Below are 22,926 nucleotides of genomic sequence, written 5' to 3'. Positions count from 1 at the left end.
AACTGACTCTCGACGTCCGGATAGTTGACTACGATGTTTGATATCATTCTTAAGTAAATATAATTGACTTATCATGCATTTATCGTCTAATTGACATATGCGATTTTTTATATAAAACATTCTTCTTGTCCAAGATAGAAAAGACTACAGCCCCTTAGCCTTCTTCACTTCGGCCCACGACTCCTGCAACGCCGTAATGGCATTATCAATATCCTTCCTGTTAGGATCCGTCACACTAACACCCATATGTCCAAATCGAATGTATGTAGGCGCGATAGCCTTGTGCAAACCACCCGCAAACACGACACCACGCTTCAACAATCCCGGAAGAATGTCAGGTGCTGTGACGCCCTCCGGCAAGCGGATGGCTGTCATGGCATGTGCTTGGTTCTCAGGTTTTGTGGCGAGTTGAGTCAATCCTAACTCTGCAACGGCGGCTTTGACTTTGTCTGATGTCTTGGTGTGGATTGCGAATCGCTCGGACACTGGCTTGGCCGTGATGCTGGTCAATGTGGTGTGAAGAGCGTGCACAAGTTGGGTTGGCGGGGTAGCGAAGTATGACGGTTTACCGGCCTCGTAGTTCTGCATTATAGGTTGCCAGTTGGCGATAGAAGCGTAATATGAAGCGGGGGCTGTCTTGCGGGTCTTGAAGACATTGATGGCGCGGCCGGAAAGCATCAGGATACTGAGACCTGGTGGGCATCCGATCGCCTTTTGGCTGGCAGTCAAAACGACGTCGAGACCCCAGGCATCGAAATCGATTTCTTCGCAACCCACACTGCAGACACCGTCGACAACAACTAAAGTATCCGGGCTGACGCGGTGGACGAGTTCGGAGACGGCTTTGATGTCACTCAAAACACCGGTAGATGTGTCCACGTGGGTGATTGTGATCAGTTTGTATTGTTTCTGCTTGAGCGCCTCTTCAATCTCGGCGAGCGATGGGCGGTCACCAATGGGTGCTTTGAGTTGCGTCGCTGTTGCGCCGTATGTCTCCAATGCAGTAGCGAATGAATCTCCAAAGTAGCCGGTGTGAAGGACCAATGCTTCTTCTCCACGCTCGATCAGGTTACTGGCGACAATGTCCCAGCCCAATGTTCCGCTGCCGGAGATGATGAATGGTTGCGATGCGGGGTCGCTGGTTTGGAAGAGTTTGCGGAGGAGGGTCAAGCTTTCGCCGAATGTTTTGACAAAGGCAGGGCCGACGTGGCTCTCTCTGTAGTAAATTCATTAGCATTAAGGACGGCAGGAGGGTTAATGATCTGTATGCTTACGCATAGTGGGACATGGACTGCAGGACCGCATCGTCGAATTCAATGGGTCCTGGGATGAGGAGTGTACTATGAGCTGGCTGCGAAGACATTTTGTGCCTGTTGTCTGACTGCTTGGGGATAATATCAGAGTCAATCGATGGAGGGGTGCGCTGGATAGGTTTATATTCCAGATCGTCGGGCTCGACAGACAGTCTCTCGGACGAGAACGGCGTGTTCAGTTCAGGCAGCGGCAGCCGTTGGTCGAAATGCCTGGCAATGAGGGACAGGCGGGCATTACTAGCAGTATTGCCATGGCCATTGCCATTGCCCCGCCCGGAGTGTGACGCCAGTTTGGCTGCTGGAGGGACTGGCAGCCAAGGGGAGCGTTGGCCGCGGGAAATGCGATCTTGCAATTAGACCTCGGGTGTTCAGGCGATCTCGTGGGCAGGCAGACTCCAAAGGCCGGGGGTAGCGTAGCCCTGTAGGATTGTCGATGTAGATGCTACGCGTTTGCCTTATTCCGCAAAGAGTAAACTATCCGCTTTCTCGTCCCTGTGTTGAATTTGGTGATAGTAAGTACGGAGCGCTACTTAGTTAGCAATCATCCTTGAATCTTTGCTTTCTGTCCTCTGTCCTCCCATAGAGCAATAAATCGGCGCCGGCTCCGGGCCCGGTCATCGGCGTCCTCCTGGGTAGAACTGAGATCAAGCCCAAACAGGAAGAAGATTAGGGCTAGGGCTGCCCCAATCTTTTGGACATCGACGCAGCTAAGCATAACAGGTTAGACTATCGTCGTTGATTACATAACGGAGCTAGCTGGAGCTTGATATGCGGCGCAGTCCAGATCAATACGTAGACCACTGACGTTCCCCCAATTGATGCTTTGCTCTAGTTGCAGCTCTTTGATATAAGCTGGGAATGGGCTATTAAGTGTCATATGGAATCAAGATGACCTCGCGTCTTGTGCTGGTCATTGGAGACCTATTTATTCCTGACAGGGCTCCAGTATGCTTCTTATCCACCCCGCCCGCAATGTTGCGGCCTGCTGCTGTGTATACAAGCTAACTTGAAGCTCAATGCTGCGTAGGATATTCCTGCACGAGTAAGACACCGCCAGTGATCCCGCCAAACATCAATTCATTTATTAACTTATTAAATTGCGCAGTTCAAAAAACTCCTCACGCCAGGAAAGATCGGCCAGATTCTATGTCTAGGCAATCTCACAGATCGCGACACCTTCGAATTCTTCCGACAAATCGCACCCGACTTACAGCTCGTCAAAGGTGATTTCGATGTCGACTCTCCAAATCTTCCCTTGTCCAAAGTCGTGACGCATGGAAGTCTCCGTATCGGATTCACCCATGGGCATACCATAATCCCGCCCGGGGATGCCGATGCCTTGCTCATTGCGGCCCGGCAGATGGATGTTGACATTCTTCTATGGGGCGGCACACATCGCTTCGAGGCATTTGAGTTGGAAGGTCGATTCTTTATCAATCCGGGCAGTGCGACTGGTGCTTTCAGCACGGGCTATTTTCCAGATGGGCAGGAGCCGGTGCCGAGTTTCTGTTTGATGGATGTAAGCTACCCCTGATCGTTATGAGTGCATTTGAATATGTCGGCTGATTTGATTAGGTCCAAGGGGATGTGTTGGTTCTCTACGTATATCAGCTCAAGACTGACGCCAACGGCGCCGAAACGGTGGCTGTCGAGAAGGTGTCATTTCGCAAGCAAGGTGCTACCGCATCTTGATATCGCTTGACTGTGTTTTGTTATGAATAGATACCTACGTTCTCCAATTTATGATTCTATTATGCTTTTAGTATAGCATATACTATATACCATGGCCCTACAATGAATCAACGGGTCTCCTTTGAATGACATAAAACCACGAGTAGATTTAGGGATTCTCAATAGCCTGACAGTAAACCTGTAGACCATACATACGCCTAACAGAAACATGTAAAATCTTAAGAAAAAGAAAAAAAAAACTTATCTTAAAAAGATCAGAAGAGAGCCTTTGATAAGAATAGCTGCAGTATGAGGAGTCACCTTACTAAGCCCAAAATAGCAGCCCAAGTTCCGCCTCATTGGCGTCGCCGTTCAAGGAAATAAAACTACGGACACTACTAAAACACAAACTTCATTCAACCACCAGCGGCGTGCCATTCAGATTCTGTTCCTTTATTGAAACTTCACACTTCTACTCGATCCTAGTTTCATCTTCCTACTAGCGACAAAGCAGACGCTCCTACGCCGCGTTGCGACCTTCCGTTTCCCTTGAGGGAAAAACCTCTCACCTATCCCACCTTCAAGAGAAAAGGGAACGGTTTCCGATTCGCAGTTTCGCTACATATCCCCTTCTCACGGCATTTAACCAAATCATATCATAATGGCTACGGAGGCAGCAGATATCCCAGAGGAGCAATTGAATGCTCAACCACAGGGAGTTGAAGATGAGGTACGTCGGACGTTATCTAGGCTGAAATGCGCCTGCCTTTTTGGCACATCACCAGGCTCCTTCCCTCTCCTAATCTCTGCTGCAAAGCTTTCTTGAACTCAGTCTAACACCTTTTGGTATAGGAGGACATCGCTGCGATGAAGAAAAGAGTCGCAGAAATGGAATCCGAAGCAGCCAAACTGCGCGAAATGCAACAGACCTTAGACGCTGAATCAGAAAGCCTGCGAGAAGATAAAGAAGATATTGACGCTCGAAGCATATTCGTCGGAAACGTGGACTACGGCGCCTCGCCGGAGGAGATTCAGGCGCATTTCCAGAGCTGCGGGTCGATTAATCGCGTGACGATTTTGTTGGACAAGTTTACGGGTCATCCCAAAGGGTGTGTTCATTCATTTTATTGTCGGCAATAGACACGGTTGATTTTGTCTTCGGTGTTATACTAAGAGATATGATAGATACGCATATGTCGAATTTGCAGAGCCCAGCCTGGTTGCGCAGGCTTTAGTGCTGAACGAGAGTGTGTTCCGCGGACGTAACCTGAAGGTGAGTACCTGCGACTTACTGTTCATTCCCAGCACTAATAATCGACAGGTCACACCCAAACGGACCAATCTACCAGGCATGGCCAGAGGTCGAGGCCGAGGCCGTGGTGGCCGTGGCGGCTTTGGTCGCGGTGGCTTCCCACACCGCGGCGCCTATCGTGGAGGTGGTTTTCGTGGTCGAGGCCGTGGATATGCGCCTTACTAGTGCCTCGCAATTTTCGATAAGGTTGCATATCACTTAGATTAGGGACTATTATGGCGAGGAGGACGGACAGGAATACATATGCTAGAATGGCACAATCGTGATTCCGATATCGCCCTCTCCTAGTGTCCATGGTCGAGATTTCGGAGTTGAGGGTGTAAGATATACATGCAGTTATCTAGTACCAAGCTGTTTGAGTCTGGTTACACGGGCGAATGGGAATCAAAAGTTGGGAATTTCAGTGCTATCTTTACAAGATCAAAGATTCAAGCTCATTGATAGATCACGTGTTTTAAGGATGAGGAGCATCGCTGCCCCGGTACAAACTTGCTCAACTAGTTTCATGTCTCTTATAAATAGACACGATAAAGAGATGTATCTCATGTCAGTATGTCATTGCATTACAAATCCATACCATATATTGTACCATGTGAGGTGTGGTATAGTCCAAAATGCTTGGGGTATTGGTAATCGTAATACGGTATTTACAGTTCTAGATTATAATCAATATCCAACCCCTCACCACTCTCTAACTTCCTCCATTCCTCTCGAGAACTTTTCGTCAGGCATGAAATTTTCGCTTTAATCAGCCATCTGAAAATCCGACTAAATTTGCCATCCTTAATTTGTGGAGCTTTCAAAGCCACACTAAGTGCTTAGCACACTGTTCGAGTTTTGCCTTGAGACAGCAAGCCTGACAAGTACGTATCGGAAGCATTACCAACCCCTCCGCCATGGTTATTGGCCAGAAGCCTAGAACTCGCTCACGTCAAGTCTACTCAGCCCCGAACACCTCGAACATCAGAACAACCAAGCCACGACCGTCTCCCATTATCTCCTCTCTTTTCGTTCAGTTCAGTCAACCCGGTCGACCCAGCAATCGATACCTAATTTCCGGGACAGTTGGTTTTCTAGAGATACCGTCAAATACCCTCCTGGGTGTGGATGTTGTTAGGCTTTCTTCTTGACTGGCCCGGCTCCTAGGTCGCATCCCGCTCTGCCCATAGGGCGACACTACACGAAGAATGGGATCAAATCTTCCAGCGTAAGTGATGTTGATGTTGGTTTATAAGTCATTGTTCGCGTGCTGACTATCATCGTGCTTTGCAGTCAGCCCAATCTACGGCTTACAAGTGAGCATCCGGATACCCGCTCAGCCTGTTTACGAGAACACGAGACCAAATGCTAACGCACTTACCTACACAGTCATTGCCGCTGACGGTCTATATAAGCGCGATGTCTTCCGTATGTGTCGTTCCGGCTATACCAACCTACTACTAAGCTTACAGGTGTGATGTTTAGGATTCCCTGATCCTTTTGCTGTTGCCACCATTGGCGGCGAGCAGACACAGACGACTACTGTTATCAAGAAGACTTTGAATCCTTACTGGAATGAAATTTTTGATTTGTATGTCTTATCGCTCCACTCGAGGAGATGTAGTTTCTGACTAATTGGGATACAGAAAAGTCAACGAGGACAGCATCCTTGCAATTCAAATCTTTGACCAGAAAAAGTTCAAGAAGAAGGACCAGGGCTTTCTGGGAGTCATCAATGTGCGCATCGGCGATGTGATAGACCTACAAATGGGCGGCGATGGTAATTGATTGAGAACACAGCAGACCCTTTATCGATGCACTGAGACTAACGCTCAATCACTCGCAGAAATGCTCACTCGCGATCTCAAAAAGTCGAATGATAACTTAGTAGTACATGGAAAGCTGATCATCAATCTCTCGACCAATCTATCTGCACCTGCCCCGAATCAGAATGGAGCCAATAGGCCACAGCAGCCGTCAGCAAGCCTGTCAGGACTCGTTCCGCAGGTCCAGACACCACCCACTACACAAAGTCAATCGTTTGTCGACGGACCAACCCCTGCGTCTATCGCAGCAAGTTCAACAAATTCATTCACACCAACCCGAGCTTCGTCAAATGCCCGACCGACGAGCGGCTTATCAGCCCCAACTGAGCCGCAGCCTAACGGCCAAGCGACACAAGGATCGAGAACAAATTTGAGCTCATTCGAAGACAATCTGGGTAGACTGCCCGCAGGATGGGAGCGTCGTGAAGATAACTTGGGAAGAACGTACTACGTGGATCACAATACAAGAACCACAACTTGGACTCGACCTTCGGCAAACTACAATGAAAGTGCCCAGCGGTCACAACGAGAGGCCAATATGCAAATGGAGCGTCGGGCCCATCAAAGTCGAATGCTCCCTGAAGATCGCACAGGAGCAAGCTCGCCCAACTTACAAGAAGCTCAACAGTCGACTACTCCGCCTCCAGGCGCCAGTTCTGCATCTAACGCAGCTAATGCTGCTTCGATGATGGCTACTGGTGCTACAACTGCTGGTACCGGTGAGCTTCCAGCTGGCTGGGAGCAGAGAACAACACCTGAAGGAAGACCATACTTTGTTGATCACAACACACGCACTACCACCTGGGTCGACCCACGCCGACAACAATACATACGCATGTACGGACAGAATGCCACTGGAGGTAATACTACTTTCCAACAACAACCAGTTTCGCAGCTAGGACCTCTACCTAGCGGATGGGAAATGAGATTGACCAATACTGCCCGTGTATACTTTGTCGACCACAATACGAAGACTACCACATGGGACGATCCACGACTGCCTTCGTCTCTTGACCAGGGTGTCCCGCAATATAAGCGTGACTTCCGTCGCAAGCTGATTTACTTCAGATCGCAACCAGCATTGAGAATCATGTCTGGTCAATGCCACATCAAGGTTCGCCGTAGTAATATATTTGAGGACTCATATGCCGAGATTATGCGACAGAGCGCCTCTGATTTGAAGAAACGACTGATGATCAAATTTGACGGCGAGGACGGTTTGGATTATGGTGGACTTTCTCGGTACGTTTATATTAAATTCTTGGGTCTCATACGCTAACCGTGCTCTAGTGAATACTTCTTCCTTCTCTCTCACGAAATGTTCAACCCCTTCTATTGTCTTTTTGAGTACTCCGCACACGATAATTACACCCTTCAAATCAACCCTCACTCCGGCATCAATCCCGAACATTTGAACTACTTCAAGTTCATTGGACGAGTTGTCGGATTGGCAATTTTCCATCGACGATTCTTGGATTCGTTTTTCATTGGTGCATTTTATAAGATGATGCTCAGAAAGAAGGTCACGCTTCAAGACATGGAGGGAGTTGATGAAGATTTCCACCGAAATTTGTCGTGGACACTGTAAGCCTCGCCGTTTTGAATTCATGGATGAAGCTAATTGCGTTATAGTGAAAACGACATAGAAGGCATTGTTGAGCTTACGTTTTCGATTGACGACGAAAAGTTTGGCGAACGAGATACAATTGATTTGATACCCGACGGAAGGAATATTCCCGTCACTAATGAGAATAAGCATAAATATGTCGAGTAAGTTGAGCTTTGATTTACTTTGTGGCCTTGAAGTTGCTGACATGGGACAGACTTGTTACGGAATGGAAGATTCAGAAACGTGTAGAGCAACAATTCAACGCATTTATTTCAGGCTTTAACGAGCTCATCCCTCAGGATCTCGTCAACGTCTTTGACGAACGTGAGCTGGAGTTGTTGATTGGCGGTATTGCCGACATTGACGTGGACGACTGGAAGAAGCACACCGATTACCGTGGATACCAAGAATCCGACGAGGTTATCCAGAACTTCTGGAAGATCATTCGAAGCTGGGATGCAGAGCAGAAATCACGACTACTCCAGTTTGCCACTGGTACTTCTCGTATTCCTGTCAACGGATTCAAGGATTTGCAAGGATCAGACGGACCGAGACGATTTACGATTGAGAAGTCTGGTGATCCTAACGCTTTGCCAAAGTCACACACATGGTATACTTTTCTCATTTCCGCTTTACAAAGAGGCAGACTTGCTAATGACATTAATAGCTTTAACCGTCTTGATCTACCCCCTTACAAAACGAACGAGGCTCTTCAGCAGAAATTGTCCATAGCCGTCGAGGAAACACTAGGTTTCGGACAAGAGTAAGCTGGATAGACAATGGTATAAACCGTTCGGATTGAGGCATCGTGTCAGCGGAAAAGAAAGGACACCAAGCGAGGCGCATGTCCCTTTTACGGCCTCTGCAGATAATTACATACTCCACCGCCAGAATGACTGTACGACAAGCATACTGTTTTTGACCACGCTTTTTACTTTGAGTTCTATTACGTACTATTACTACCCCGAGAAGATTCCGTCGTCCGTTTCATCATTACCGTTGATGTCTTCTTTTGTCGTTGTCTCCTCTCTATATCTCCATTTGCTTTTTCTATCCTATATATAGTATCACATCGCTATACTTACTTACATTCTATCTTTTTCAGCTTCTGATTGATTGGGAAAGGAAAATTGCCATTGTCATTATTATACATTATCAATTAACTTTCTTTGATGCCCAACATGGAATATTACGCGAATTGAGAATTACGACCATATGAATTGGTAATTAGAAAACCAAACCCAACCCCAGAGCCAACGCAGCAACAAAGCCACCCTGAGCGAACGTTCCAGCAGCAGCGGCAGCAGACTGTGAAGACGTCGTGAAATGTCCAGTCGCAGTAGAGGTAGAAGACGAATGGCCGGACGTCGCAGTACCCGTTTGAGTGGCAGATGTCTCTGAGCCGGTAGATGAAGCAGACGAGGACGCCGAGGCTGTTGCAGAGCTGCTGGCCGTGCTAGATGTGCTGGTGCCATAAGCCTTTGCGGCGTTGCAGTAGGATGTCATTGTCTGCTGAGCGCCGAATTGACCGTCGTCGCCGGGGCAGTTGTTGTAGCAGCTTTTTATCCAGGTCAGATGTGAGATGCATAAGAGTAAGAAAGGGACATACGTGAGGACATTGTTGCTTTGCTCGCAAAGGCAATCCCAGTCAGTTGCTGCGCAGCTTGAAAGTTGAGCATTTTCTGTGGCGAGACATGCGTCGAGGATGCTGTGTCAGACGAGATGGGTCAGTGTGTGTCAAACGTTTCGTCAGGAATGGGCATGGACTGACTTCTGAGCAGCACAGGTAGCGCGGCGAGAGTGAGCAGCTGCGAGGCCGACGGTGAGAAGGGCAGCGATTGCGGTAGAGAGACGCATTTTAACCGATTTCTTGCTGTTTTGGGTGAGATAGGGATGCGTTTGACGAGAAGGTAGATTGAGCGAGCTGAGCAAGTGAGAGGAGCGAGGAAGATTCGAGCGAGTGACTGATGTTCGTTAACGAGAATGAAGAAGGTAGCAAAAGAAGGAGACAGACGAGGTCTTTTATTCGAACAAAAACAAGACCAGGACAACAAATGTCCCAAAACGGACATTCACGTATTTCCAATACATATACATGGTAACCCCTTCTTTATCATCGATTCCCATGCAGGATATGCTTCTACTTTCTGGGTAATCATACACGTCATGTATTGTAAGGTACCTTACAGATTGGTAGTACAGAAGGACAGCCACCGTCGCCCTAATCGAAATTTTACCCCTTGTTTCCGGATTCGGAAATATTGGAGATATATCACATTTGATATGCCCCGAGGGCTCGTCCAGCCACCTTTCTTCCTCCCCCTTTGACATGACTTGTTTACATTCTTTGCAATAACTTTATCTGCTGTATACATGCGAATTGATCAGTTGTTGATTCTGGGCTTCCATTTTCGTCGTGTATCCTGATAAGTATGCTGTAGAGGTGTCCTCTACTGAAACCGATGAAGGGGCTCGTACGGGCTCGAAAAGGATTCGGGGCTAGACAGGGAAGAATTCTTCCTTGAAGATACATCCTGTCTCTCCTATCAATCATCTCACGGTCTTGGACCAGTCTCTCTTCATCTTCATCACCATACCAAAGTCAGCAGCTTTACATGCACGGCGAGTACCGTACCTAGTCAGCGCGATGTACACGTGGACATTCGACAATAGTACGTTGTACCTACAGCAAACTGACTTGACCGGCGGATTGCATTCCATGATCGACATGTCTTTTGTATGCGGCACCAGCTTTTCCATTTGAGTATATACCCCATAAGTAAAAATTGCCAATTGTTCCTGATAGCTCTCATTGCCCTCATAGGAACCTTACTTCACGCCTTCTCATAGTGGAAGCCGTTTGGAAATGGAAAAATTATGGTCTGAGACCCCAAAAAGCAGAAAACAAAAAAGTAAAATGCATGACTAGTGTGAGGATTGAACTCACGACCTTATCCGTAGACGTCGCAAAAAGGACCCTTGTAAAGGATACGCCCTAACCACTAGGCCAACCAGCCATTACTACATATCTCACAATATTGCTATATGGATATTTTTTTATAGTCAATTCTTTCGATGCTACGAAAACTCCGCTAACTTCTTCTATTTCAACTCGTTACTTCAATATTTTCATAGAGACAAGCTCACAACGCCACCATTCTCTCAATGTCCGACTCCTGAATGCCGAACTTTCCCAAGACCCTCGCACGCTGCGACATTGTAGCACAGCTTTCCACTTCCTCAAGAGGGACTTCACAAAAATGGATACCGAAAGGTGTTGAACCGACGAGGAGGGCGCCGGGGCCCTATACAATTACACCCGACTTGATACGGACGAATCGTACAATTACCAACGGTCTTGTCTTGTCATCCTGTCGCATTCAAGAGACGCGGCGGCTTTCTAGTCATGTTTTGCGACATCTGATTCACACACAATCTTCGCTGTCAACAAGTCTAGAAACAGAGAGTTCCGAAGATAATCTCACGACGAATATACAAAACGATGGCTTTCAATTTCATCCTCTACCAATCCGCCAGGTCAAGATCGATGCGCCTCGCATAACAAGGTACGAATCGCAAAGTATTGAGAGGATAAATCCGAAACGTCAAAAGGCCGCATTACAAGTAAGAGAGAAGAAGTTTCTCTGGGTCGACCCGAAGCTTGCGTTGAAGCAAATCAAGAACCCCATGAAACACTACACCAAGGAAGAGGCTGGCATTCCTTTCAAGGTCAAAGATTCTGTCAGACGTGCGGAGTTAGCACTGCGAAAGCAAGGGAGGTTCATCACAAAACAAGCTTTCGACCATGATATCAAAATTAGGCTGTCGACGATGTTCTCCGTCGAAGGAGTTCCCAAAGTATGGATTTCTTACTTCAACTACCTCTTTCAATGCAAACAAGACGGGAAGATGGACTCCTGGCAACCGCCACCAGTCATCGATACGGGCACCCACCAGCTATTTAATCTTTTACGGGAGAAAGGTCTGGAGAGTTTCAGAGAACAATGGGAGGTATATGGAGAGCGTGCCAAATATAGGCAATGGCCTCTTGTTGCCCTTCATATATTGAGCACTTGCCCTTCCCTGATGCCGGACTTTTTGATAGGCACAGACTGCGCACCATACCCACCATTTGCAATGGTAAGCGACTGTATGGTTTACATGCATCTGTTCCACAAAGAAGTTGATCACAATGCTCGCAAAGCCGCTATTCTTCGCTGCATGGATCCGGACAGATGGCCGGTCGTGAACCTTCCACAACGTGGCGTCAGGCTATACGCGATGACTGCGGGCAAGGAAAATGCTTATAGAGCCATGGAAATCATGCGTTCACGAGACTCGCAGGTCTCAGCTTACACCTTGCTCGCTTTCATGAATGTATGTACACAAGCTGGGGATGTCGACAAGGCGCTGGAGTGCCTCCGCGCGATTGCCTTAGTAGAGGATCGGCAGGGACTTTCAATGAATTCGGAAGGTATACTACGCCACTGTTGCAAACTTCTTGAATTGGATGAAGTCGTGGATGAAAACGGCGTACGCAATTTCAAGATCCTGCCACAAATTCTGAAGCTGGGAGTGACTCCATGTCTCGAGATGATGAATGTGGTTCTCTCGAACGCTTTCAAAACCGGAGATCCACATCTTGGTCTTGACATGTTAGACTACATGAAGGAACAGGGCATGGAATTCAGCTCCTATACATACAATATCCTACTCACCGATGCTGTGGCTCSCCMAGATCGAGATCGGGKTGATGCTCTCCTACATGAAATCAACCTACATCCAGAACTCAAAGATAATCGATTTATTGCTTCCAAGGTATTCCATTCTCATTACGTCTTTGGTGCCAAGGATGCCTACCGCTCAGATAACCCGGGCAGACATCTTATGGATATGTTGGATGTTTATTGTCGCTACTACGACCCTACACCACTCAAAGAACTTGGGATCATTCCAGAACGATTCAATACGATGGATATCCCGGCAGAAGACCAACCAAGCACAATCATCTTAGTGATCATGATAGCAACGTACCTAAGATGCAACCCGCGACATGTGGCAACGATGCGGCTTTATAAACGATTTTGCGAATTAGTCGCCCAGAGACATCCCGTTATCGCACCACTTGTCCAACATCCACAAGTATACAACGAGTTTATCATCTCTTTTCGCCCATATGGTTCGGATCTGAGGGATTGTGTCTCGATAGTGGAGGACATGATCTGTGCCGAACCTTTTGAGATCGACGACACTGTCATCCACCCAGCGAAGCCGAACGATTTTACATGGAATACTTTGATGAGTGTATTTGTCTCTCACCGCGATATGGAAGGTGTGGCTTCGGTTCGGGAAATCATGCGACAAAGCGGCATCAAATTTACCGATGTAACCTGGGCCACGATTATCAACGGAACAGTGAGAAATCAGGATAYCCCCGCCACGATAGCTGCGTTGAAAGAGATGGATGAAGGCGGATTTGCGCCTGACAGCTATACGGTCAAAGCGTTACGTCTTGCTCATGACCCGGAGCGACTCCAGGCTGCAATCGAGGCTCTTGATAAAGAGACAGAACAGCTCGTGGAGCAAGAAATGAAAGTCATAGAGCGTGAGAATGATGAATTGATGGATCGGGGGCTCAGGCGTCTAGCACTTGCTTCGAAGAAGTATTAGCTCGCTTTCATCCCTAAAACATATTACTTCTACTTTTACTGTTGCATTTACGCGGGATGTTCATCTGTGGGCTGCATTGTACAAAGACGTCAGAGGCTGCTATATTCATGTATATTATTTGGTGTGGGCGTTCCAGGTTGTAAATAGGGGGACGGGCAATGAAGCATTTTGTATGATACGCTCTTCATCTATATTATTCATAATGCATTAACACGAATATAATCAAGTACATTACTTCTCCTGATTAGTCACCGATGAATATCGAGATCTAAACAAGCACAGTTAGCTTTCGACCTTACTGGACGTGGCTAGGGTTAACTTACTGCCATGATAACGCAACATATACTAACGTAAGGACTCAACCGTTCGCCTATCCTCGCACATTTCCAAAATATTCCAATGAAACTATTGACGATAAGGCATATCCGTAAGCATCACAACGGCCAATCTTATTCGAGAATGTTGTAATTGGTACGTACCCATGTTGATTGCGATCCATGATACCGGGCATCATCGAGTGGGCATATGCACTCGTGCAAATGGTCAAGAGGAAGACGAGGAGGAGGGATTGGAAGTTGAAGAGGGCGGCCTTGCAAAGAAGAGGTTAGTGGTTTTGTTCGTCTTGAAGTGAGGGATCAGATATAAATGGCACACGACGCACCATGATTGTTGTGCGGCTCTCCGCGTTGCGTATTTGACGTTCAGAATCGAGTAAATTACTGCGCAAGATTCTGAGTACGTTTTATTGTTTGGTTCTGTCCGGTAAAAGATAGGCTGCTTCAAAGGATTGATCTGACTAGAACAGCTTGAATGATGCCAGCATCTCAACGCTAAAAGGACGGACCAAATAGACGCGCGCCAAGACTTCCGCTTCAGATGTCATAGGCTCCACTCCAGCCTGAGGCGCTTAACATCTACTTTCTTTCAATGCGATCAATCAACAACTCTGATTGTGTTCATCTCACGCCACGTCCATTGAGCTTTCGACAAATCACGGAATTTGAAGCTCTACAACATTCATATGGTTTGATTGAAGAACCCGCGAGGGTCTCCAGTTCCTGAAAGACTACTTTGCGCAATCTTCAGTGATTCGGCATTGTGCTTCGGTTCGACGCCGCTCAGTTTGACTTCACTTATCTCGAACGAGACCTCATATTGATACTGTGATCAACTGTCCTTACACTAGAGTTATCGGACACACAACACAGCGAGATGGCAGAACCCCGCGCTCGTGCCGCAAGGCACAAAGGACAGATGAACTTTGCCAGCGACTGTACGGACCCCCTCTAACCTCAACAAGAATAACACTTGCTAACCTCTCAAAAGTGCGAACCCTCCTATCCGGCTACGGAGACCGCGATGCTCATCCTTTCTGCGCTCCAGGCCCCTTACCCGAGACAGTCCGTGTCCTCGACGAAGTCGTCACCGACTTCATTCTAGAAATGTGCCACGAGGCCGCCGCGTACGCTAGCTATGCGCGGCGCCAAAAGATCAAAGTCGACGATTTCCGATTTGCGTTGCGTCGCGATCCGCACAAACTCGGGCGTGTTCAGCAACTTCTTCAGATGGATCGAGAGCTTAAAGATGCGCGGAAGATTTTTGATCATGATGATGATCAGGTTGGTACGGGGAGGAAGGTTGCTGAGGAGTTGGACGTTAGTGTTGATGGGACTGTGGCAACGGGTACAGGGAAAGGGAAGGGCTCGACTAAGGGGAAAGGGAAACGGAATGCTGGGAGACGGGGGTCGGACGCTACGGAGGAAACTGTTGCGAAGAAACGGAAAGTCGATGGTTGAGGGGTTTACTTGGTCGTTTTGAGACAGAGACGGATCTTTGTATCAACGAATTTGCATATATGGCGTTTGACCGGAACTTATGGCTGGATATCATTTGGTTCAATTCAGTTCTTCATGGATTAACGGCTAATCTTTACAAATCAATTTGACGATAATGAATGCTCAACATCACTTACCCTAATGACTAATCTTCAGAAATTTACGCCCCCTTCGTGGATTCCTTTGATGTCACTCAATCGAAGCTGGTTACAGGAAGGACGCCGAAAGTTTAATGCATCATCTAGTTTCATTTCATTTCATCGAAGAACAAGCTAGATGGTCTCTAGCTCACTATATATCTTTATAAGTATGAATGTCAACTGACTATGACATGACTGGATACTCCAAGACGCCGTGCCCTTTTTCTTGATTCTCATTTCGTCTCCTCTGCATCTCAGAGATTCTTGAAACGATTGGGAACTCTAGCAGTCGAAATGTCCAGAGCGGAGGAGACAGATAGGAAGAACCGGATGACAAAGACGGAAAAAAAGAATTACAAGAAGGTTTCCCTCTAAATAAAACAATGGTTTATGAAAGAAAAGCAGTAGTCAGACATGATCGTGATATGTGCATGGCATGGCATGTGCTTCTTTTCTTCGTAAAGATTTCTCTCTTTTTCGACTTTCCTAAGCGCGGGCTTCCTCGGTATTCCTCTCTTGGTTGCGCTGTTCGCGGCCTCCTCGACCACCCTTGCCGCCTCGCTGGTTGCGTTGGGCACCTTCGCCAGTAGTGGCACCTTCGCCTCCTCCGAGGGTGAGTTGGGCGGTAGCAAGTCTGTTGGAAAGTTCCATTTGTGTGCGGATAGTGTTGGCCAAGTAGGAAACAACAAGGACATCTTGGATGTGGTTGTTACTGTAGAATGTTAGCATGTAACCTTCATATATGCCATGGTGCAAGGACGTACAAGTCACGTTCAATATCTGCAGGCTCAACCTTAGGAGCCAATGCAAGCGCATTCAGCAAAAATTGGCCAAGCGCAGTAGATGCGGGTGCCTCCTCATCGATGACAGCCTCGACGTATTTCGATACTCGGTCGATCATTCCAATAACCTCCTCAACAGCGCGCTCCAAAGCCTCAATATCAGTGAAGATACTGGCCTGTCGGTCCTCTGCATCACGTGCGTTGGCAATCGCCTCCAAACCGTTCTTCTCGGCCTCTCCATATCGAATCTCGTGAGGAACAGGAATGAAAGCAGCGCTGTCAGCGGCGCGCTCAACGGTAACACCGACAGGAGCAGAGATATAAGCACGGGTCTCAATATCCTTTCCAGGCTCCGTCGAGACAGTAAGATGCACTGCGGGGTGTGGCCATGTTCCATCGCTCTGGCCGTAAAAATTCTGAATCAAGGCGGAAAAAGTGTTCAATTCGGAGGATGTGGCGTACCAGCCCACGAGGACTTCCTTGGGGTTCGCTTTGAGGTGGAGGGCGAGCATTTGTTTCTGGTATTCCATGTCTACTTCGACTTGGTCGGTGGTCTCTGTGTGTCCGACTGCGAAACAGCTTCGAATTTCGACTTCGGTTCCATCTTCACTTCGTGTTCCCAAGAGCGTTCCAATGACTCGGTCCTGATCGGCGTTTCGGCGCAGCGAGTGGTCGAGGATAGAGAAAATGGCCTGTATCAAGTCAATAGCCGCCCATATAAACTCCTAGCAATATGAGATACAAAGACATACCTGAGGTTGAATCACCACATTCAGAGGGGCAGTGGTTGGTGCAGACCCCACAGTCACTGGGCCCAAAGGCCGCGCGAGGTGAAGGAAGGAATCGGTCTCAGCCATATTGAAGCGTGCAAGACAAGCCTGTCTCTCGGGTGGTAGAGAAACAGACGTGGTTATCAGTTGTCTTGTAGAGAGAAGTGGTTGAAGTTTTCTTTCGGTTGTGGAGGTGGAGTGGCTCCTTTGTCCCGCCGTACTCTGGCTCTTCTCTGGTGATGGCGGTTGTTGAGGCGCCAAATTGTGTGTGCGACGCCGAACAAAATTTCACGCTAAGATAAGATAAGCCTCCCGGCCAAATCGCATAGAAAAATGTTCGACATACAAAACACCTTATAACTATCAGATTGAAAAGATTCATTTACAATGCCACCACCAAGGAAAAGAGGCAGGGGCTCTTTCAGAGGTTCTTCTAGAGGTGCTAGAGGTGCTAGAGGTGCTAGAGGTAGAGGGCATGCTCGCGGTGGACGAAATAGCTTCCAAACATCTCGAGTCGATGAGAAGAGGTAAGACTGGAAACATCCAGTTAATGGTAGATGCTAATGAACTGCCTTTGATTATAGAGAGCTAGAATCATCTGACGGTGAAGATCAATTCAACGGTTTTGAGGATGATGTTTCCAGTGCCGACGAGCCGATGCAGCATGAGGAAGTAGCCAGCGAGTCATCTTCGGAGGATGAAGAGCCTTCGACGGAACGTCCCTACAATTCCTTACTTCAACTACTCAATGCCAAATCGGAAACCACTCATGCGCGTAAGCGACGTAAACTCGACCATGTTGGAGAAAAACGGGACACTACCAGCCGCGAATTGGAAATACAAGTAACGACCGAGGAGCTTGAGGAGCTAGACGTTCTTGAAAACCAGGAAGCTTCGGATGAAGAAGATAATGTCGGAGCGGACAAAGCGGGCGAGTCGGACGACGAGGATGAAGACGAGGATGGTAGGATAGTGTCACATTTTTCAATCGTTTCTGTATGCTGACCATATACAGCGTCAGATCCATTCGAAACGCACATTTCCAGTCCGAATGGAACCGAGACAGCGAAGCGAGTAAAGGAAATCACAGCAAGCAAATGGCGTTCGATTAAATCGACTCTCCCGGAGACTTTCAGATTAATATATAGCATACCGGACGGAGAGAATGGCAGCTGGAGTATGCCTTCTGCAGTGAGAAATACTCGGAGTCTGAAGGTAATTCGTCCGTCGCAAATACTATGAATAATATTGACCACTTTCAAGCTCAAGAAGAGGCTGGTCTCAACAGCTGCGGAGCGTATACCAAGTTTCCAAGGTGTTTATCAAAATATTGCCTCTTTGGTTTTCAACTACAGCGACGTTCTCTTTGGCGACAGATCGCCCTCAAACGCAGCACAGATGCGGGATATCTTGAGTCTGCACGCCCTCAACCATGTCCTCAAGACTCGTGACCGAGTCATTAAGAATAACGCTCGCCTATCAAAAGATACAAACGAAGATATCGAACTACGTGATCAGGGCTTTACAAGGCCAAAGGTCTTGATTATCCTTCCGACAAGACAAGCATGCGTCCGATTCATAGAATCCATCAGCAAATTCTATCAGCCAGAGCAGCAGGAGAACCGAAAGAGGTTTATGGACGAGTACAACGCTGAAGATAATGAATCATGGGAAAGCAAACCTGACGATTTCCGGGACCTCTTTGGTGGCAATGACGATGACATGTTTCGGATTGGGTTGAAGTTCACAAGGAAGACGATCAAGTACTACTCGCAATTTTACAATTCGGACATTATTCTGGCGAGTCCTTTAGGATTGCGAACGATTATGGATAAAGAAGAGTATGTATATCGTCCTCTGTATGCTTTAAATAGGGGGTTAACAACTAGCAGTGAAAAGAAACGGGACTACGACTTTCTCTCGTCAATTGAAATCGCCATCGTCGATCATGCCGATGGGTTACTCATGCAGAATTGGGAACATGTCGAATACATCTTTGAGCATCTCAACCTACAACCCAAGGAAGCTCACGGATGTGACTTTAGTCGTGTCCGAACATGGTACCTAGACGACCGCGCACGATATATACGCCAAACCGTCCTATTGACATCATTCCTCACTCCCGAAATCAACTCTCTCTTCTCCCAACACATGCAAAACATTGCCGGAAAAGCCAAGGTTCTCCCACAATACAACGGCGCAATCACCGAGGTGTCTCTTCCAATCACAGTCAAACAAACATTCTCTCGTTTCGACTCCACGTTTGCACTCAAAGATCCGGATTTGCGGTTCAAGTATTTCACCACCGCGATTCTGCCGGCTCTTGCACGATCAGTGACGGGTAAAGGAGAGGGCAATGGAGCAGGCACGTTGATCTTCATCCCATCATATCTAGACTTTGTGCGTGTGCGCAATTTCTTCTCTACCTCTTCACAAGCAACCAACATATCCTTCGGCGCAGTCTCCGAGTACACAGAACAAAGCGAAATGAGCCGGTCACGCAGTCATTTCATGAGCGGACGACTCTCGGTATTGCTGTACACAGAGCGAGCGCATCATTTCCGACGATATAATATCCGGGGCGTCAAACACGTCATCTTCTACGGTCTTCCTGAGAATCCGATCTTTTTCAGGGAGATTGTGCAGTATCTGGGTCTGGATCCAGGTGCTGTTGCTGGCAGCGAGACTCTCGATGTGCGGGCAGTGTTTTCCAAGTATGATGCCTTTAAACTTGAGCGTATCGTGGGCACACAGCGTGCAGGGAACATGCTCAAGGAAAAGGGGGGAGATACTTTTCGATTTGTATAGATAGCATAGCAGCAGCGTATGTAAGTATGTAATTATGTATTGATCATACCATTTTAACCGCTTTTGTACGAATCTATGCGGGGTGTTCAGCCTATCAAACCTTAAGGGTACAATCGACCAACCACAGCCTAGAACCCCCACCAGGATGTGTGCCTTGACGCCCGTAAGATACGGGGAATCGGTACGTAGTCGATACGCAGGCAGAATGCTCGCGAGATCAGCTGCCTAAATGATACAATTCTTTCTTGTACTTCTTATCATCTCCGCTTTGAGGCCATCACTGAAATTAACACAGCGCTCTATAGATCGATTTCAGACGACATTGATAGATTGCCCGCGTTGCCGATTCGAATTTCCTCTTACGGCAGAACATTAGGGTTTCTCGCTCGGATTCGATTCTTTGCCACTCACCGACAGTTGCCGGCTTTACCGGAGGTTTCTTTTGGCTCAAGGTATATATGATTTTTGATCACTGGTCCTTTGTTTCTATTTCTCCTTGCACTTCTATAAGTACCTGCATATGTGGTTGATATGGTTATACTGACTTAAGTGATATAAAGATGGGGGACGTCAGTCGGACGAATGAGTCTGAACAGTCAGAGGTCGAACGAGAAGATCAGACGACGACCGATGAGTCAGAAGTAACACGAACAGATACCATTTCCAAACCAGATGAGCTGCAATATGAAGAGCCCGGTAGTATATATTTGAATGACCTACGCCCTACAGCTGATAGACTCTTTGGCGACAATTTGTCTTTATATGCAGGCAACGTCTCAAATGGACAAAGCTATGGTCAATCACCGACACAGCCAGGACCATCACCGACTTCCGTTCCCGAGTCGCAGCCAGCTTCCAGATGGAAACGTTCCATGGTCTACAGAGTATGGATTCAGGGAAAAGGCATGCTGATGGTGGTTCTTTCTCAATTCTTCGGGTCTTCTATGAATGTGATGACCCAACTTTTGGAGAGGGATGGTTCGCATGGAAAGGCCATGCATCCGTTTCAGGTGAGCCTTCTGTTTTCGAATGACGGAGTTAAAGACTGACTGGAATCCAGATCCTCTTCTCACGCATGATCATCACCGTCGCAGCTAGCTTCTTCTACATGTGGTACGCGCAAGTCCCGAATCCATTCGGATCTAGAGGGATCCGAGGGCTACTGATGCTCCGAGCTGCTGGTGGCTTTTTCGGCGTCTTCGGCATGTACTTTTCCCTGTTGTATATGCCACTATCAGAAGCCACGGTGCTTACATTCTTGTCACCTATTGTTGCATGTTATGCATGCTCATTTTTGATGCCCAATGAGCCGTTTACACGCAAACAGCAGCTCGCTGGAGTTATATCCCTGCTTGGCGTGGTTCTCATCGCGCAGCCATTTTCAGGAGGGAACGTCGAGAATCTTGCCAGTGAAATCGCGCCTTTGGCTGGCGATGGGAATAGCACGCTCGCGGAGATTGTCGGTGGTGAATTATCGGATAACGACATGGCGGACGGAGTTAGTGCAATACATCATCTCATAGCAGTCGGATTCGGAATCATTGGTGTCTTTGGCGCAGCATGCGCATACGTTACCATCCGTCTGATTGGGCCAAGAGCCCACCCCTTGGTCAGCGTCACCTACTTTTCTGCGTACACAACAACAGTCTCTCTCATCGCCATGATTGCGATCCCATCAGTCTCTTTCCGACTCCCAGGGAATCTGATGGAATGGGGCTTGCTTCTCGGTCTCGGGGCCACCGGTTTCACTATGCAATATCTACTTACAGCAGGACTGGCATATCAGCCACCATCTATTGGAGGCAAGCAGCCTCAGAAAGGGAACGGGACACGGGCGACATCCATGCTGTACACGCAGATGTTGTTTGCCTTGTTCTATGATGAAGTGGTCATGGACAGTTCGCCTAGTGCGATTAGTTGGGCTGGCTCGGGTTTGATTCTTGGTAGTGCGTTGTATGTCGGCGTCATTCGCGATAGCGGCAGCAATAACAATACTTGCAGAAGCGCAGGTCAGGATATTCCGCAAAGCCAAGGTGGAGAAGACGAGCCCGACACCGGACGAGTCAAGGATACTTCATCGCGAGATATACGGGATGCCGAAGAAGGTCGGGCTCTTTTGGCCGAGTCGGATGATATAGATGCCGAAGCTTCTTCTTCTTCCTCCTCTTCTTAGACATAGAATCCCTTAATGCATCCGAGTATGATGGCGACGGGCCAAAATATAAAGGAAAAGAAATCCCCACGATGAAGCAGACGCCTAAAATGGCCATGCATCGCCTATGAAGCGACAGAAGTCATCGACACCGCCGTCACCATCTCAACTTCATCCTTGCGACGGCCTGGACGATGATCGACAACGTTTAGGCCTTTCAGCAACACATCAAAGCATTAGGACTGTACAACTCGATCGAATTTTACGTTAGGTGTCGGTAATATAGATATAAAGAGGTCTTCGGATTGTTATAGATAAAGAAATTCAACATTAGACAAGTACAGCTATCTCAATCTTAAAAGAAAAGAAAGCCCCATATAAGAGCTCTAGTAATATAGAACAGTATCCAGCCTACGCTCCTAATTGTATCATGACTCGCCGCTTAAGCTCTTAGCTCTGTGAAGCATTCACTTGGATTCGCTATGAGGCACTAGATTCCCGCGTTCATCAAGGTGCCATATACCTATTTTAGTCATTCCCTAGGTTCTAACATGATCTGGAAGAACATGAACGATTCGTCGTGGCTGTATTAATAACACTCTATTGGCTAACCGCGACCCAGTACATGAATGTGTTGGCTGAGTAGGGTGCTGATGGTTCGCGGTTCTGATCAAAATTGGTTGATATTCTTCTAGGGTCACACTAAAAGAGTGATCACCGTCATCTACCTAGGTATTAGCTAACATTCGTGATGCTGCAATCCCCCATTTGGAGATTTCACCACCAACACCAAATGCCGGAGTCGCATTACTCTGCTGCTGCTGATTACTAGACTCAGACAGATAGTGCTGTTGCCTGCTCCCATAGTCCCTAATCTAATTTCGTCACGTTCGCCCTGTCAACCGTGATCGCTATGGGCCGTGTCTCCGACATTAACGAGGCAAGATGAGTGGTTCTCATATGACTAGTTGCCCCTGTAGTAGTATTGAAATTGTCAGAATTAACTAGATATTATATAGACCTCGACTCTGGTTAGAACGACCATCACTTAAAAGGTGC

The 22,926-nt window shown here is 47.6% G+C and overlaps 9 protein-coding genes across 9 annotated transcripts; 6 read left to right on the top strand and 3 right to left on the bottom strand.

Moving 5' to 3' along the window:
* Positions 1 to 144: 144 nt before the first annotated feature.
* BHQ10_000291 (uncharacterized protein) lies at positions 145 to 1,363 on the bottom strand (the record flags this gene model as incomplete). The annotated part of the gene is made up of 2 exons (XM_040875107.1): positions 145 to 1,216; positions 1,275 to 1,363. The coding sequence occupies 2 exons, from the start codon at positions 1,361 to 1,363 to the stop codon at positions 145 to 147; spliced, it is 1,161 nt and encodes a 386-aa protein (XP_040728796.1).
* An 838-nt stretch (positions 1,364 to 2,201) lies between these two features.
* Positions 2,202 to 3,005, top strand: BHQ10_000290 (uncharacterized protein; the record flags this gene model as incomplete). Its single annotated transcript, XM_040875096.1, has 4 exons — positions 2,202 to 2,258; positions 2,341 to 2,355; positions 2,419 to 2,832; positions 2,889 to 3,005. The coding sequence occupies 4 exons, from the start codon at positions 2,202 to 2,204 to the stop codon at positions 3,003 to 3,005; spliced, it is 603 nt and encodes a 200-aa protein (XP_040728795.1).
* A 640-nt stretch (positions 3,006 to 3,645) lies between these two features.
* Positions 3,646 to 8,477, top strand: BHQ10_000289 (uncharacterized protein; the record flags this gene model as incomplete). Its single annotated transcript, XM_040875084.1, has 13 exons — positions 3,646 to 3,714; positions 3,837 to 4,093; positions 4,170 to 4,257; positions 4,334 to 4,420; positions 5,443 to 5,503; positions 5,569 to 5,703; positions 5,761 to 5,866; positions 5,922 to 6,055; positions 6,122 to 7,343; positions 7,392 to 7,685; positions 7,734 to 7,871; positions 7,925 to 8,320; positions 8,378 to 8,477. 13 exons carry the CDS (start codon positions 3,646 to 3,648, stop codon positions 8,475 to 8,477), a joined length of 3,087 nt encoding a protein of 1,028 aa, XP_040728794.1.
* Positions 8,478 to 8,937: 460 nt separating this feature from the next.
* Positions 8,938 to 9,567, bottom strand: BHQ10_000288 (uncharacterized protein; the record flags this gene model as incomplete). The annotated part of the gene is made up of 3 exons (XM_040875073.1): positions 8,938 to 9,268; positions 9,320 to 9,418; positions 9,482 to 9,567. The coding sequence occupies 3 exons, from the start codon at positions 9,565 to 9,567 to the stop codon at positions 8,938 to 8,940; spliced, it is 516 nt and encodes a 171-aa protein (XP_040728793.1).
* A 1,323-nt stretch (positions 9,568 to 10,890) lies between these two features.
* BHQ10_000287 (uncharacterized protein) lies at positions 10,891 to 13,380 on the top strand (the record flags this gene model as incomplete). Its single annotated transcript, XM_040875062.1, has 1 exon — positions 10,891 to 13,380. The coding sequence occupies one exon, from the start codon at positions 10,891 to 10,893 to the stop codon at positions 13,378 to 13,380; it is 2,490 nt and encodes an 829-aa protein (XP_040728792.1).
* Positions 13,381 to 14,592: 1,212 nt separating this feature from the next.
* Positions 14,593 to 15,176, top strand: BHQ10_000286 (uncharacterized protein; the record flags this gene model as incomplete). The annotated part of the gene is made up of 2 exons (XM_040875051.1): positions 14,593 to 14,653; positions 14,707 to 15,176. 2 exons carry the CDS (start codon positions 14,593 to 14,595, stop codon positions 15,174 to 15,176), a joined length of 531 nt encoding a protein of 176 aa, XP_040728791.1.
* A 665-nt stretch (positions 15,177 to 15,841) lies between these two features.
* BHQ10_000285 (uncharacterized protein) lies at positions 15,842 to 16,994 on the bottom strand (the record flags this gene model as incomplete). The annotated part of the gene is made up of 3 exons (XM_040875040.1): positions 15,842 to 16,067; positions 16,120 to 16,829; positions 16,890 to 16,994. 3 exons carry the CDS (start codon positions 16,992 to 16,994, stop codon positions 15,842 to 15,844), a joined length of 1,041 nt encoding a protein of 346 aa, XP_040728790.1.
* A 300-nt stretch (positions 16,995 to 17,294) lies between these two features.
* BHQ10_000284 (uncharacterized protein) lies at positions 17,295 to 19,715 on the top strand (the record flags this gene model as incomplete). The annotated part of the gene is made up of 5 exons (XM_040875029.1): positions 17,295 to 17,434; positions 17,492 to 17,871; positions 17,923 to 18,122; positions 18,171 to 18,748; positions 18,800 to 19,715. The coding sequence occupies 5 exons, from the start codon at positions 17,295 to 17,297 to the stop codon at positions 19,713 to 19,715; spliced, it is 2,214 nt and encodes a 737-aa protein (XP_040728789.1).
* Positions 19,716 to 20,275: 560 nt separating this feature from the next.
* On the top strand, positions 20,276 to 21,888 carry BHQ10_000283 (uncharacterized protein; the record flags this gene model as incomplete). The annotated part of the gene is made up of 2 exons (XM_040875018.1): positions 20,276 to 20,725; positions 20,776 to 21,888. 2 exons carry the CDS (start codon positions 20,276 to 20,278, stop codon positions 21,886 to 21,888), a joined length of 1,563 nt encoding a protein of 520 aa, XP_040728788.1.
* Positions 21,889 to 22,926: the final 1,038 nt, after the last annotated feature.

The sequence above is a fragment of the Talaromyces amestolkiae genome (genome assembly GCF_001896365.1).
Source record: "Talaromyces amestolkiae strain CIB chromosome Unknown scaffold1.1, whole genome shotgun sequence".
Taxonomy (NCBI): Eukaryota; Fungi; Ascomycota; class Eurotiomycetes; order Eurotiales; family Trichocomaceae; genus Talaromyces; species Talaromyces amestolkiae.
The sequence above is the reverse complement of the archived record's forward strand: the minus strand, read 5'-3'. Positions and strand labels throughout refer to the sequence as shown.